The sequence below is a fragment of the Mytilus californianus genome, unplaced genomic scaffold (assembly GCF_021869535.1).
Source record: "Mytilus californianus isolate M0D057914Y unplaced genomic scaffold, xbMytCali1.0.p SCAF_86, whole genome shotgun sequence".
In the NCBI taxonomy this organism is placed as follows: domain Eukaryota; kingdom Metazoa; phylum Mollusca; class Bivalvia; order Mytilida; family Mytilidae; genus Mytilus; species Mytilus californianus.
The window spans coordinates 187,653-202,509 of NW_026262741.1; the positions used below are offsets into that span (position 1 = coordinate 187,653).

General features: G+C 31.2%; 1 protein-coding gene and 1 long non-coding RNA gene across 2 annotated transcripts; one reads left to right on the forward strand and one right to left on the reverse strand.

Moving 5' to 3' along the window:
- The first annotated feature begins 2,253 nt into the window (after positions 1 to 2,253).
- LOC127713901 (uncharacterized) lies at positions 2,254 to 3,710 on the forward strand. Its single transcript, XM_052219857.1, has one exon. The coding sequence runs from the start codon at positions 2,326 to 2,328 to the stop codon at positions 3,670 to 3,672; it is 1,347 nt and encodes a 448-aa protein (XP_052075817.1). The 5' UTR covers positions 2,254 to 2,325; the 3' UTR covers positions 3,673 to 3,710.
- A 7,476-nt stretch (positions 3,711 to 11,186) lies between these two features.
- LOC127713903 (uncharacterized) lies at positions 11,187 to 12,434 on the reverse strand. Its single transcript, XR_007987528.1, has 3 exons — positions 12,346 to 12,434; positions 12,090 to 12,140; positions 11,187 to 11,301 (listed from the first exon to the last, which is right to left on the reverse strand). It is a non-coding gene; the product is annotated as an uncharacterized LOC127713903 (long non-coding RNA).
- Positions 12,435 to 14,857: the final 2,423 nt, after the last annotated feature.

Genomic DNA, 14,857 nt, shown 5'->3' on the forward strand with positions numbered 1-14,857 from the left:
ACAAGTATTTGTCACATTCAATTTTTACCACATACAGAGTGTAGCCATAAGTATTCGTCACTTTAGATTTTTCCCTGTATATTTCATATAAAACTGCATTTTTTTCAAAAAAATATTTTGGGGTCATTTATGGTTTGATTTTAATCAGCTTGGTACCAATGGATGCAGAATAGTCACAGGTTTATTTGTTTATTTTGTTGTATTTTTGTTGAGGTTCATTTTTTTTTCTCTTGAGATGAACACAAATATTTTTTTCTGTTCAGAAATTTGCTATATATTTTAACCAAATAAAATTGTAAAATTTTATTACCTGTGTTCACATCAAAATAAAATAAAACAACTGAAAACAAAACTATGGCCAAATAAACAAATATTCTTTAGACAATTCTCGTCTTTTAACGCCATGTTTATAAAAATCCAACCATAATTGCCTTCAAAATTTGTTTTTATATGAAATTTATAGCAACTAAATGCAGTTGATGTTGTTCATATAAAAGTTTGATTTAGAATTTTTTTTAAATGATTTAAAAGATTTTGGTACCATTAAAATAAAAATTATCAGATCTTTATTTGATTATTTGGACATAGTTTTGTTCTGAAATGTCTCAGAGTTTCTACCAAATGAAATGCTAAAAAAATATTCATACATGGTCACATGAAGAAAACACAAAAACAACAAAACATAAAATAATAAAGAAAATAAACAAATATTCTAGAGACAATACACATGGTTTATTATAATCAAACCCTTACTGCTTTGAAAATATTAAAGTCTTATGCTATATAACTTGAAATTTATATAAACATATATATCTTTTTCAGATCTAATAATAATATCATATATTGTATGACAAGGCCATAAAGATTTCTAAAATATTTAGCTGCTATAAGAATTTCAATTAGTTGTAAGTATTATGTCAGAAATGTTTTTTGTCAATACATGATACAAATATTTACTATATCAAAGCAAGTTCTAAAACATACCACATTTGAAGGTATCCAAATTTTTTTTTGTAAGATGTGTTTAACGCCACTTTCAACTCTAGTGTTCTATTTTGTGGTACTCAGTATTTATTGATGGAGAAAGCAGGATTGCTTAGAGAGTAGGAAAATTGACAATCCTAGTCAATTAAGATTAAAAGTCTAGACTAATAAAATAATTTTCATACTAAAAAAAAAGCGCACCTGCATGTGCAGGATCTTAAATTCCCAACTTCAGTGTTAACAGGCTAGCGATACAGTAATTCAACTACTAATAGAACAGTGTCTTATCATGTATATCATGTATATGTTTTATCACATTTAGTTGTTGTTTTTATTTAATTGCATTTTATATACTACAGTTTCTGCATATAATTATATGTTTTCTGTTTTAGGTCTTTAAACCGTTAAAAGTGAGTCTAGAGTCTAGCAGCACTAGGCTTTAAAGTTTCTGTGAATGAAAGACTGGAGACAGATGAAGTAAAAGACAAATTTATAACTAATAAACTACTTCTTGAATTGAACACCATTAAAGAAAGGTCCAATGGTGATTACACATACCAGGATGTCCTCAACTGGATATCAAATCTTTGTGTTAAAGGAAATGTAACCAACAAAAGCTTATATTAAAAGGTAAAATCAATACTACTGAAAATCAAGACAACAGTTTCAAAGCTAAAAAAGCAAACTTAACAGTGAACATGTTGAAAATTATTTAAATTTGGTGATAGACACTGATACATTATTAGAAATTTCACACAATCCAAGAATAAGGAAGCATCATATCATTGAAACAAATGATACAGAAAACATTTCAAATGTGAAATCAAAGAAAAGAAAAACAAATGAAAAGAAATAAAAGCAGCACATGGAGAGAGGCAAATAGGAAACTTAATTTCAAACTGCAAAACTGTGAAAAACAGTTAAGTCAGACAAAAAGAAAATTGAAAATATTACAGATTTAAAACAAAATAAACAAGAAAAAATATACCAAAGTATTCAAATTTATGACAAAATGTAGAAGTAAGACCAAATTAGAGACAAAAAGAAATAAAGAGAAAGTACAATATTGGAAAACACAAACAAACAAAATAAAGCAGCAAACTCAAACTAAACTGGACAATTTAAAAAAAACAGCCATAGAAACCCATGAAGAAATACATAGACTAAATCGCTTAGAAATCACAGATCTAAAAAACAGATTACATGACTTGGAATTGGAACTAGAAAAAGATGAACACACTGGATAACTTTAATGAACTATCAGAACCAGACCAATTACTGATTACTAAAATAAATGATTTCTTTTGTGGTCTTCATCTTTTAGTCAATATTGCAGATTTAATGTGCAGTATCTTCAAAGAATGGGAGCAGACTGTGATGAACAAACAAGTAGGTGGGGAGTCTGCAATTATAAAAACTGTTAGAGAAGTATGCAAGGCATTTGTTCCTGGCGTGGACAATAAAAATGGAGCATCACTAGAGCTAAAAACATACCTGTCAAGAATCAACGTTAAATTTCAATTGAAGGCATTCCAGGGTAACCGATTCAACATTGTCTTCCATAATGGAGGAGTAATATATTACCTTCATGGACATTTCATTTACTTCCTTGAAAATATAAAATCCGAAGGCAATACAAATACATTGAATATGCTGATGAAAGACGTATTGAGAAATTTGAAATGCAGTCACAATATTGTAGGATTAAGGGCATTAGGAGTTTTCAATAAATTTATAACAACACCTCTTGGGAAAATTATTGAAGCTGACAATACACATATTCTAGACATGAATGCGCACTACCATAATCTCATCCAATTTTTAGAAGATGTTGCGACAAATGTAGAATCAGCAAACGAACTCTTAACTGGCGAAAGGCGGCCATTCCCCAATATAAAGATAAAGAAAGATGAAGTCTGGGAAGTTTTGGTCAAACAACAGACCAATGATGCAGAAACTGTGAGTCTGTTGATGCAGATGGCTGCCGCAACATGCAAATCATTAAAAGAAAAAGTAAAAGATCACTTACCCGGTGGAAAATTTGAAAATGTTACAGCAGAGGAACAAATACAAATGAAATCAGTCATTCCACACAACAAATTACCTGAGTGGGTATTTGGATACCTGGATTGGCTCCTTAAACACAGACCAAATTCAACTAGACTAGCCAACGAAGCACACATCGTTTACAAATTGAACAAAACATCAGAGTGGCTCCACAAAAAAAGTGAACTAGAGATTGAAAAGCTAGTTCAATGGTCAAAGAGAATGTTACCCATTATCAAGTTTCAGGAGAAAGAGAGAATCAAAGAAATAAAAAAGCAAATGGAGGATTTAAGCAAAGCAAAGGAAGAAAAAAGCAAGACAAAAAAAGCCAAACAACAGGAAGAGAAAAGAGAATTACTGGATGCCATCTTTGTACAAGGGCTCTGGAAGTCAAGGCAAGAAATAAAAATGAAACTACAACAGAAGTCAAAAACACAGAAAAGAAAGATGCTGACTAATCAAATAAACTTTAGACAGTTAATCGTAGAGCAATCATCTGACAAAAAAACTTTCCAAATAAGCAGAATTGAAGGCAAGCCAGTTACTGTAGATATGCTGATGTCGAACTTAGAGATCTTAATAAGATTGGAAAATGTATCAGGCAAGTCGTTATTTATACAACTCATAAAACAAATACATTGAATTTTGGTATATGTTGCCTTGGTGAGACAGCAAACAAACAACACAGTCTAATCAAAATAGGAAATATATAACTTCAGATTGACCTGAACATTTACTCAGTAGATTTAATTTTGTTTGAGTTATGCAAATCTACTATTACTAGTGCAATATTACAACATGTTTAATTGCATGAAAACAAAACTCATCATACAAAAATTCTTGTTAGTAGACATACTCTTTTAGTGAGAAAAAAACGTGCAGACTTCTATAAATTAGAAGTTGAGTTTCAACAGACAAGCACATGTGGTAATTGACAAAGAAATAACTAAATTGCAATTAAAGAAAAGTTATTTACCAACATAATTTTGATTAAAAAAAATGAAAATCGATGAAAACAGCTGACTGAGTTCTTATAACAAACTTTCCTTTAATCAATTTGATTTTTGTTGTATAGATTTCAAACTACGAATACGCTTTATATATGTAAATATACAACAACATAACATACATTAACTGTTTTTTTCAGAAGTAGAAGAAACACTGACAGAAGAATGAAAGGCGACATAACATTTACTTAAAATTGAAATAAAACACATTTTCTTTTTGATGTATTTTAAATATAAACAATTGGAGATGTTTGATAAATTTAAATGAGACAGCAACCTAACAGCTCAATCACAATATATATCTGGAAGATTGTGGTTTACATTGAAATTTTAATACATATATAATATAGTTTGGTTGAAAGTTAGCTATTCTTTAAGGCGTTGATACAATTTGCCAAATTTATTTAGATTTCTTTTTTAAGAACTTGTCAATGAATGTTTTCTGTATTCCATGTTTAGCATAGTATATCTGTATAAAAATAAGGTGATGTGGTATGATTGCCAATGAGACAACTGTTTTTGATTTTTTTTGGATATCTACTTTTCTTGTCTGGCTATGTCTTTTATAGCCACTTCATATGGACTCCCCTCCGTGATGAGTTTGCATGGTAACTATGTAACATTATTATTTTATTTCTTGCATATTTTTAAGGAATAGCATTCTTTTAATGTGTCATGACATTAAACATGATATACATTTTTTAGAAATTTGTATGGAATGAAATAACGTTATTTTCTGAACATCAATTTTTGCTGAAATGGGATGTTTTGGTACGGCTATGACCTTCTCCGTGCTCTCTACAGTACATTAACATATATAATAATTGTTTGATAGTGATTCATATATGACCATCACAAGAGACACATGCACAATTGTACATGTATGAAGATATTTCATGTAAGTACAGTAATTTTGTCAAATTTGTTCAAAATAAAAGCTGACTGTACATATAATTTTTTAAGATATGTTCAATAATTCAAGACAACAATTGTGCGCACTTTACAATACAACACACAATTGTTTTTGATTATATTTCCACTATATTCTAAAATTATTAATATTATATAGCGAGGGGAGAATTGATAATATCATTTCCATTCTTGTCCTTTTTTACTTACAGATAAAATCATAACCATCAATATCTACATTCTACACTCAACCCTCATTTTAACCTTTTTATCTTAACTTTAACCTGAAAAGGGGGTGGATTGATTGATTGGTGTTTGCTATATCGCGGTAACACAAAGAGGTGGTTGACAGGAGTTAATGATAAGTTTCCTCTTCCCTAACAACATCCTATTCCAGTTCCCTACTCCCTGGTCCTGTTGCCTTATCCATAGCCAGAAATTAGTAGGACTTTTGCTAATTAATATTCATAATATGTAAATGAGAATTGTACCACGTGATAATAGTTTGAACTGGACTGGCTTGATATCATTAAAATCTTTAAAACACGGATATTATAAGTTGCCCGTCACAGAGTCCTTGTTTATAATCACTCTGATATTTCCGTAAATGTGTCAGGCGGTCAAAATCAAAACAATGAACGCGAATTTAGTGAATGAATTTTTCGTGTTTTCGTGAGTTTATTCTTCTTGAGATAGGGGCATTTTAACTTTACGTGGGAACCTAGAGTTAAACGACAACACATACAAGGTTTGGACTTGCGTATTCTTTGGACATTCAAGTTTCATCCCGGCAACCTGTTTTTGTAATGACCTTGTTAGCCAATTTTCAACACGAAGTTTGCAAATTTGACGTTTCAGCCATTTTAGCCTGTATTTTATACTGCAATGTTAAAAACTTCTCGCTTCGATTTTTAAAAAAGCTCGGGAACCTTGATTTTTGCAACGACAGTCATTATATATCGTTTAAATGGTGTATATTGTTGTGTATATTTATATTCTGTCCCGGCACCCTGTCTATCACTTAAGTTAAAGTTAAAACAGACATTTTTTTTTTCAAAATTCATTTCAATATAATTTCCGTGACCCGTATCCGATTTCTTTAGTATAATATTCAAATAAGCAAAGTGGCGTTGATTTCTGGATATGCCCTGTCCATTCTCTCCCGTACACCAACATACTTTTATAATTATATCATTACAAAAATTATGTGTAAATACTTTCCTTTACTAACTTATGTACGAACCATGGGATTTTAAAACCGCTAGGCTGCTAAAAGATTGATTTTTACTTCCATTTTCACAATCGGCAGTAAAATTTTAGATTCTTCACCATGTTACTGCGATTCGGCACCAGTAATCCTCTGACTTACAGGTTCATACATGTACGGCTGTACCAACATTACTTGGTTAATCTCGGGAAAGTTTATCTGTTCACCTCCATCGTATAATCCAAAGTTGTATTGCCGTTTGTATTCGCTTTCAAGCTGTTGTGTTTACATTCCGAATGGGAGGACACGAATGACGTCACCAGCATTCCTGAACAAAGGGAGATAATCATTTTGCACTTTCCCCGGTGAACCATGAAGTTACCTATTTTATAGACACACAAACGACTACCAATATTTTTTTTAGAATTTATTTTAACCAATTGATTGAAATATAAAACAAAAACGTTTTAAAAACCTTTGCATTTCACCTTTAAGATGGTTCATTTGGTGAAACGTCACTGCAAAATTTATGTCTTGACCTGGATGTGAAAACATCGAACTGAATATACAACCGTAATTGATGCCAGTCACAAAAAGGGGACTGTCAGTTTCCACAGAAGACGGCCTAGCGGCACGTTCTTGACTATATCAACAATATCACTGCTAAAATCATGTTTAGTGATGATATTAGTTAGGCCAGTATCCAAATTCTTGAACGAGCTTAAAAACCTATTCATTGTGCTGACGGATCATGTATAACAGTGTAAATGTATCTTATGGTGCGTATCCAAGTATTGGTGGATCATCGCAAAAGCAGTTTCCTCTGCATCGCGACAGGGAATAACAGTTGTCACATTTTAACCCGCTGCCAATCTCCTCTGCGATATAAAAGCCTGCATTTGCCTATACCTCAAACGACGGAACATTTTCACTAAAATCAAGTCTACACTCCCCGATTGCTACTACATCCGACTCTCTTTTCAAGACCAAACATTCAATTTCATGTAGCACTGACATATTAAAATCTCGAATCTTCTTGGGATGGCAACCAACCGTCGAAAAGATCTTTTTCTTCATCTATTGTTCTGGTTTCAGCGTATCATGCAAAAGATGATGCAATCTAGAGGAACGCATTGAATCATTGATTGTTGTTTGCTTTACGCCTCATGAGCACTAAAAGGTTATATCGCGGCGAGAGCTAATTCGAATATTTCTACAATTTAATTTATATTTTTAAAATCAGACAAAAGGTCCTCAAATAAACTAAAATTCTAGACTAAAGCAAATTGATTATTTACAAATAAAATACCAGTAATTGCTAGGATTCTTGAAATCTATGCCAAGGCGTTCCACTAACCTATACTGAAATTGTATGTCAAGATATGTTACCTGCTCACGCCTTTTATGATCTTTAATTGCTGAAAAAGCAATGATCATTAGTTCATTAACAGAATATATTCATGCATGAAATATCAAGAAACGAAGTAAGAAAGTGTATGAGCAAAATTTGCAGGTTATACACTGTTTACACAACGTCCAGTGGCAAATATTTCATGCATATTCAGGGGCATTTGATTTTGATCCATGAAACAATGTAAATACATAATCTATAAATTAAAAACGAAACAATTTCAGAAAGTCAGCCATAGCCTAGAGCATTATACCACCGTATGTATGAGAAAAAGAATAAGAATGATATTACGATGTTAACCTTGAATAAAATGCCGCCAATTAGAAAACATGTTTTATATATACACACCCCCAAGGGTGACTGGGGAATAGAAGTATGGTCACCATTGGTCTTCCTCCGACCGGCCGTTTGGCTGTGCGGGATGTACATATTTGCAGCCACGTCCGATCAGAATGGGGACGTTAAATACGATGCCTCGTGTAAAGAGAGTGCCACGCTCTTTGCACGTTAAAAACCCTTGCAACAACTCTTTGAGGGGTCCGTAGGTGACCTGTTGCAAGGCTAAATTTCTATCCCTATCCAATATACCCTTATTTCCCGTGGCAGTCTAAATTTCTCCGACCTTAATCCCTTAATCTATTACAGAACCTACCTATTGTATTTATTGTTAATTTGTTCTCGTCCTGAATATGCATGAAATATTTGCCTCTGGACGTTAAGCAACCAATAATCAATCAATCAATTATATATACACAGGTAAATAAAAATAGTTTTGAGACGTATTGGAGAAAATAAATAATTTTGTTGTTCATAGGTGGAGTGAAAATTTATAATCATGGTTCATACCTTGTTTGTATTAAAATTAAATTTTATCTTACAACCCTTATCAAGTGAGTCTTTCGTGTTGCATCACTATTTTCTGACATTAGTTTTATATCAATAATGATCAAATAATTATTATGAAAACAAAATGTCTAAGTGGCTTGGTACTCAAATGGCTTCATTTTGCCAATAAATATATCCTTTGCATAATTAAAATTTAATACATTTTCATTTATCAAGGTTAATGAGCAATTTCTTTAACTTACAAATGAATATATGCAATAACAGGAAAATATTTCAAAATATATTTAAAAAATAATCAAAAAATATTTGTGACTTTTTGTCCTATCAAATTTGTGACTTTATGTCCTGTGACTTTTTGTCCCCCCTCATACTTTGAACGACAAAATTATTTTATGTCTACCTGTGCGAATTTCAAACGCGCGATTTTACACCAGTACTTAAAAAACCTTCCATCCTTTATGGGTGGATTTTACATAGATAAATAAAATCGTATAATATAAGCAAAATGAGGATGTTAAATTTGATGTATGCCTTTTTGTGCTTCTTCGTTACATTTGTCTGTCTTTATAGTTATCACTGTCACTTAGATCCTTGATTTCCGATGCTAACATGTCCAAGTGCCATTTGATAGCTGTTTTGTGATGATATGTTCTCTTTCCCGAAGAACAGTGACATGACTAAAGTCTTTTTTACGGTATCAAATGTTACAATTGTTCTCTTTAATTTTGACCAGTATCTCCTTCTTTCGGCATTTACAGAAAAAAATAAACTGTAAGAAACTGAATGTGGAATCCTTAAAAAGACTAAGAAAAGGGCATGTTCTAATACAGCTTGTTCTTGTAGTTGATGCACCATATGACCTTGATCTTGTGTGAGTTTTTTTTCTTCCACCATTTGTTCTTATGAAACGGAGTTTACAATTTCTTTACATTGCTTAATTGCATAATGACTTTATCTAGCATTTGGACATTCAAAGGAATAGTTGCAATCACGTTTCGCTATTTGTTGATCTTCTATACATTTTTTTTTCTCTCAAAATATACCAGCATCAGGTCTACTAGTTATTTAGGCCACGTGGCCAGGATTGAAGGGGCCTGAAATGTTCTTTGATGAGGCAAAAACTCCGTTATATATGTCAATTACAGTAGGATAATGTCTGGTTTGGTAAATGTCATTGTTTTTATCCATATGCATGTTAAGATGACTTTTATACCATCTTTTGTTATAATCTTTATACATATTCGGCATTTCTTCGTGACTGATGTTTCCTTTGGTGTTTGGTTTTTTGAAAGTTCTCTGAAGGAAAAATGAATATATATTTAGCATAGAATAGGTGGATGGATACTACGGACAAGCAGTCTTCGAGTTTCACAAATTAAGCACAAGTTTAGGATTTTCTCTAATTTTGCCCTCCCCCGCTCGACGATGAAGGTATATGACAACATTCATGCTTTTTATTCACCGAGGGGAAACATCAAATTCTCCTGTCTGGTCTCTTCCTCCCCGAGGGTATCGCCAGTCCAGTAGTCAGCACTTCGCTGTTGACATGAATATCAATAATATGGTAATTTTTATAAATTTCCTCTTTACCAAATCATGAATTTCGAAATACTAAGGATTTTCTTATCCCAGGCATATATTACCTTGGCCGTATTTGGCATTACTTTTTGGAATTATGGGTCCTCAATGCTCTTCAAATTTGTACTTCTTTGGCTTTATAACTATTTTGATCTGAGCGTCACTGATGAGTCTTATGTAGACGAAACGCGCGTCTGGCGTATTGAATTATAATCCTGGTACCTTTGATAACTTAACACATTCTGAATTATCCTTGCGTGAGAATATGTTAGTCCCCGAAATCTTATTTAATTGAAGAACAGAACAGAAACACAAACAAAAAAAATGTTAACTGCAATTTATTCCGCAGCAGCCACTCCAAACAGTAGAACAAACGAACAAAGCAAAAAAACAGCGGAAATGGCTCACTAGTAGTAGAGAGTGAGAGTGCCCTCCTCAAGTGAGGATACTTCTAACCCCCCTATAATCCCCCTAATCTTCCAGCTTTCTCTAATCTTCTTAATCCAGCTTATGGTACGATTTTAAGCACTCTAATCTTCTTAAAGCAGCTTATGATGCAACTTAAAGCACATTATTATGTAATCAATTGGATTAAGATAATCCTTATCTTTTAATCTAGATTATAGATCGTCAATGTTTTGTTCCCCCTTTTAATCCTGATTAGAGTAAACAATTGTTAATTATAAACTATTTGTTTTCGGATTAGAGAACCCACTCTTAATTGATATCCTAGATTAGAGGAATCACTTTTAATAATTGACCTATTGTTTGGAGATAATTGAAATCCATTTGTGTTCGGACAAAATTAGCGGATCCTTTGTTTGATTAAATGAAATGAATTGTAACGGAAAGAGAGACAGACTATTTTTATTTTTACAGGAAATACTCTACAACACAGATTGCAAGAAAGAAGAAATATTTACGAACCACTAACTTTATTTTCTTACAAACTAGTCGAGATAAGGATAGTTAAAATACAAACAAGTTTTTTCTTTCTTTTTCTTTGTAAATTCATGATATTATTTTTCTTTCTTTTCTCGATTAGTTTGTTTAAAAATAAAATACCATGTTGTCTCATCTATATATAGTTTCTTAAAACAAAAAAAAAAATAACACCTTTCATTTGATAAACATTTATTTAAAATATTTAAAATTGTATGATTTTTAGTTGAAACATTTAAACTGCAACCATTTTTTTTTCCTTTCTTTTGTATGATGAATATACTGTTCATGTCCTTCACTGTATTCATCTGTTAAAATAACCTTTTTTGGTCATCTAATAAAGAGTCGAGAAAATCTACTTCCATCGGTTCCTAAAACATATATACACTTGTAATTAAGTATTCATTTTTAGTAATAAATAATATTTAATTATTTGATAAGAAAACAAACAAAATATGATGAAATTCTTTTTTTCTTTAAAATCAAAATAGAAGAAAAAAAATCGTTCTTTTAATCAGGTAAAGATAATAAAAGCTTTCCTTTATTCACCCACGTGACGTCACCTCTTCACACTCTAATTATAGAAATTGAAGATGATCGCCATGTTTTTGTTTGTTGTCCTGAGTTGTTTTTTTTATCAATTACCCATGTGGGAAGTGATGTAAATACAGCAGATTGTTATACAAGTGAAGAAATATTGGATTGTCGAGGTGGTGGTATTCAATACTTTAGTGGAGAGATAGATCCTTCTATTAACAGGGTGTTGATGAACTATATTCTGAAAAGTGACCAGATTCAAAATGTCCGCTTGAAAGCCACTTGTGTGTTCGAACTTACGATGTCAAATAAAGAGCTATGTGGCACAGTGGAAGGGAAAATTATAGTGGTGAACGGGGAAGAATGCTTATCGTATGTAAGTACATCGTGTTTGATTAAATTTTACAAGTGAAAAAATAGTTGAATAGTTAGCATGATTACCATATTAGGAAGTTAATTACATGACCATATAAGGAAAGCATGCGCTATTTTGTATACCTTATTAGGAAATGTTAATCATGTGACCATATAAGGAAAAAAAATCACCACGTGATATATATTTTGATTTCGATTATTGATAAAAATTGACTTATTGTTGAAAATAAAAAAATTATATACTCACATTGAGATATATCTCACTTGCTTCTTTTATATCATTTTCTAATGATATGTCCTGATAAGAAAATAATGTAGGAAATTAACATAGTGAGATATATGTCTATGTAAAGGAAGTAATCTATGTCATAAATTTGATTTATAAACTTTAAAAAAATCTTTATTTCATTAGTTATCAATCGCAATTACTCATGTTAAACAATATATTTTGATTATGATTATTGTAATATAAAGGATTATATTTATAAAAGAGTTATGCTTACATTTTTTTGTTTACTACATGTACTGCTGCTTCCACTTGCAACATTATTTTCTACCTCCATAGGCTCCTGCATGGTACTTTCTGTTAAATCGATTACTTGATTCTAAAAAGAAAAATAATTAGTTAAGACAATAATCAATGTTTACTACTCATTGTACAATATAAAAAACAGCACTTACATCAATGGATTATATTGTAAGTATTAATTTTAAAGATTTGAAATTAAATAAAATAAGAAAATCATTTAATTTACATATCAATAAAGTTTATGTAAGTGGGAGAAAAGACAGAAAATAAAAAAAAATATAGCATTCATTCCAAAAATAAAGCTTTTATCATAAATTAAATAAGTATTCATAATATTTTTTTTTTTACAGCTAACGAAGGAACAGAAAGTGCTAGGAAATGGATTATTGTAGTCGTTTGTCTTTCTGTGTTTTCTTTATCAATTTTCTTTGTTTTTTTTTGTTAAATCTTTTTGTACTTCTTGTAAAAAGAGAAAATCATATTATCATGTGAATAGTATTGAGTTAAAAAGGGTGCCTAGCATAACATCGCATTTATCATCAGAAGTTGAATTTTGTGTTTTAAATGAAAGGAAACAAAAGTAATCTCCTTTTTTAGCATTCTTATATAATTTCTTCAATTTGATTTTTTTTCTTCATTCCAGACATTTTGGCAGTTTGTGTTATTGGTGTTCTGTATCTGTTGCCAATAAATCCAATTTTTAGAGAAGATTTAATAGGGTACCTACAGAACATCTACTTTTTAACAACCGGAAGACATTTAATTATTTCTAGGAAGTTCAAAAAATATTGTAAAAAGTTTTCAACTTATTTGTATTATTTGTTAAACAAGAATCAACCGAGAAGATCAACAAGAACAAGAAATCAACCTGATCGTTTAACTTATCATTAGTAATAATTAAAAAAAAAATTTGTGTTTTAATAAAGTTTGTTATATTATGTTTTCTTGTCTCATAAGTTCTGACATTGTTTTAATAATGTGTGTGAAGTTTATGCTTTTGATCTGACTGTGTTTAAAAAGTGTGTGTGTGGGTGAAGTTTATACTTTTGATCTTGTATTGAATTTAAAAAGTGTGTGTGTGAAGTTTATACTTTGGATCTTGTATTTTATTTGTTAAACATTGTACAGATATCTCACCTTTAAGTGAAACTTAATTTTTTTGTTTAGTTAAACATACAGTAAGAGTTGGAAAGAAAATGAACTTTTCTAAAAAAAGTAAAATCAAAATAGAAAAGTAAGACAACAATTAAAATACTTTTCAACTCTGACCATTGTTTGTCTTATTTATTAATAGTTCATTATGTTTTAGTTTTAAAACTATTATGAGTGGAATATTGTCAATGAGATGTATACATGCATGCTATTCATTGCTACACACTTATCTAACATGATTAAAAAAAAAAGAAAATAAGGAAAACAAAAGAAATTGGATTATTATGAGTGGAATATTGTCAATGAGAGGTAAACATACATACATAGTATTCAAAGGTACACATTAATTTATTGTGATATAATACAAGGATGACAAATAGAATTTAATTGGACATTTTCACTGGTTTAAAAATTCTCATTTTCATGTATGTTTCTCAAGAGTTTGGTTGGTTGGATATAAGTTCAGTATAACACAATGGACGAAGAAGTGAACAATCTTTTGGCACCAATTTATTACAATATAGAAAATCCAAGTTCTTTTCCCTCAGCTAGCAAACTTTATCACATTGTTAATGCGGATGGAAAAAAAATCGGTTACCACAAAATAAAGAGATGGTTAAATGCACAAGACAATTATTCCTTACAAAAAACTCCCAGACGTTCTTTTAAGAGATTACGTGTGTATACAACTGGAATTGGTAACTTAATGGACGTCGACCTAATGCAAGTAAGTAATTTATCACAATGGAACTCTGGATATAATTTTATACTAGTTGCCATAGATTGCTTTAGTCGTCGTCTTTGGATGCAAGAATCAAAGAGTAAAAAAGGTGTTGACATAGCCAAAGCTTTTGGAAAAATTCTCCAATCAGCAAAGGTAGACAAGATCCGCTCGGACGTTGATGGATGTTTCAAGTCGAAGGTTGTTCAAAAACTTTTCAAGGAAAGGGGAGTGCGACATTTTGTAACTAAGAACGAGATAAAAGCAAACTATGCAGAGCGTGTGATACAAACCATAAAAAACAAATTTTATCGTTACTTTACTAAAAAGAGAACGTATCGGTACATTGACAACTTACAAAAATTTGTAAAGAGGTACAATGCAACACCACACAGGTCCTTAAACTACATTGCCCAACGATGTTACACCTGAAAACGAAGCGGATGTATGGGTTCAACAATACTTGAACAAAAAACAATCACATGATAAGATGAGTCGACCAAATACCAAAAACACGAAACAACTTAAAACTGAAGCAGATTCGATGAGAAAAAAAAGAATGCAACAACGAAAGAGTTACAAATTTAAAATCGGTTCTCTTGTTCGAATTGCT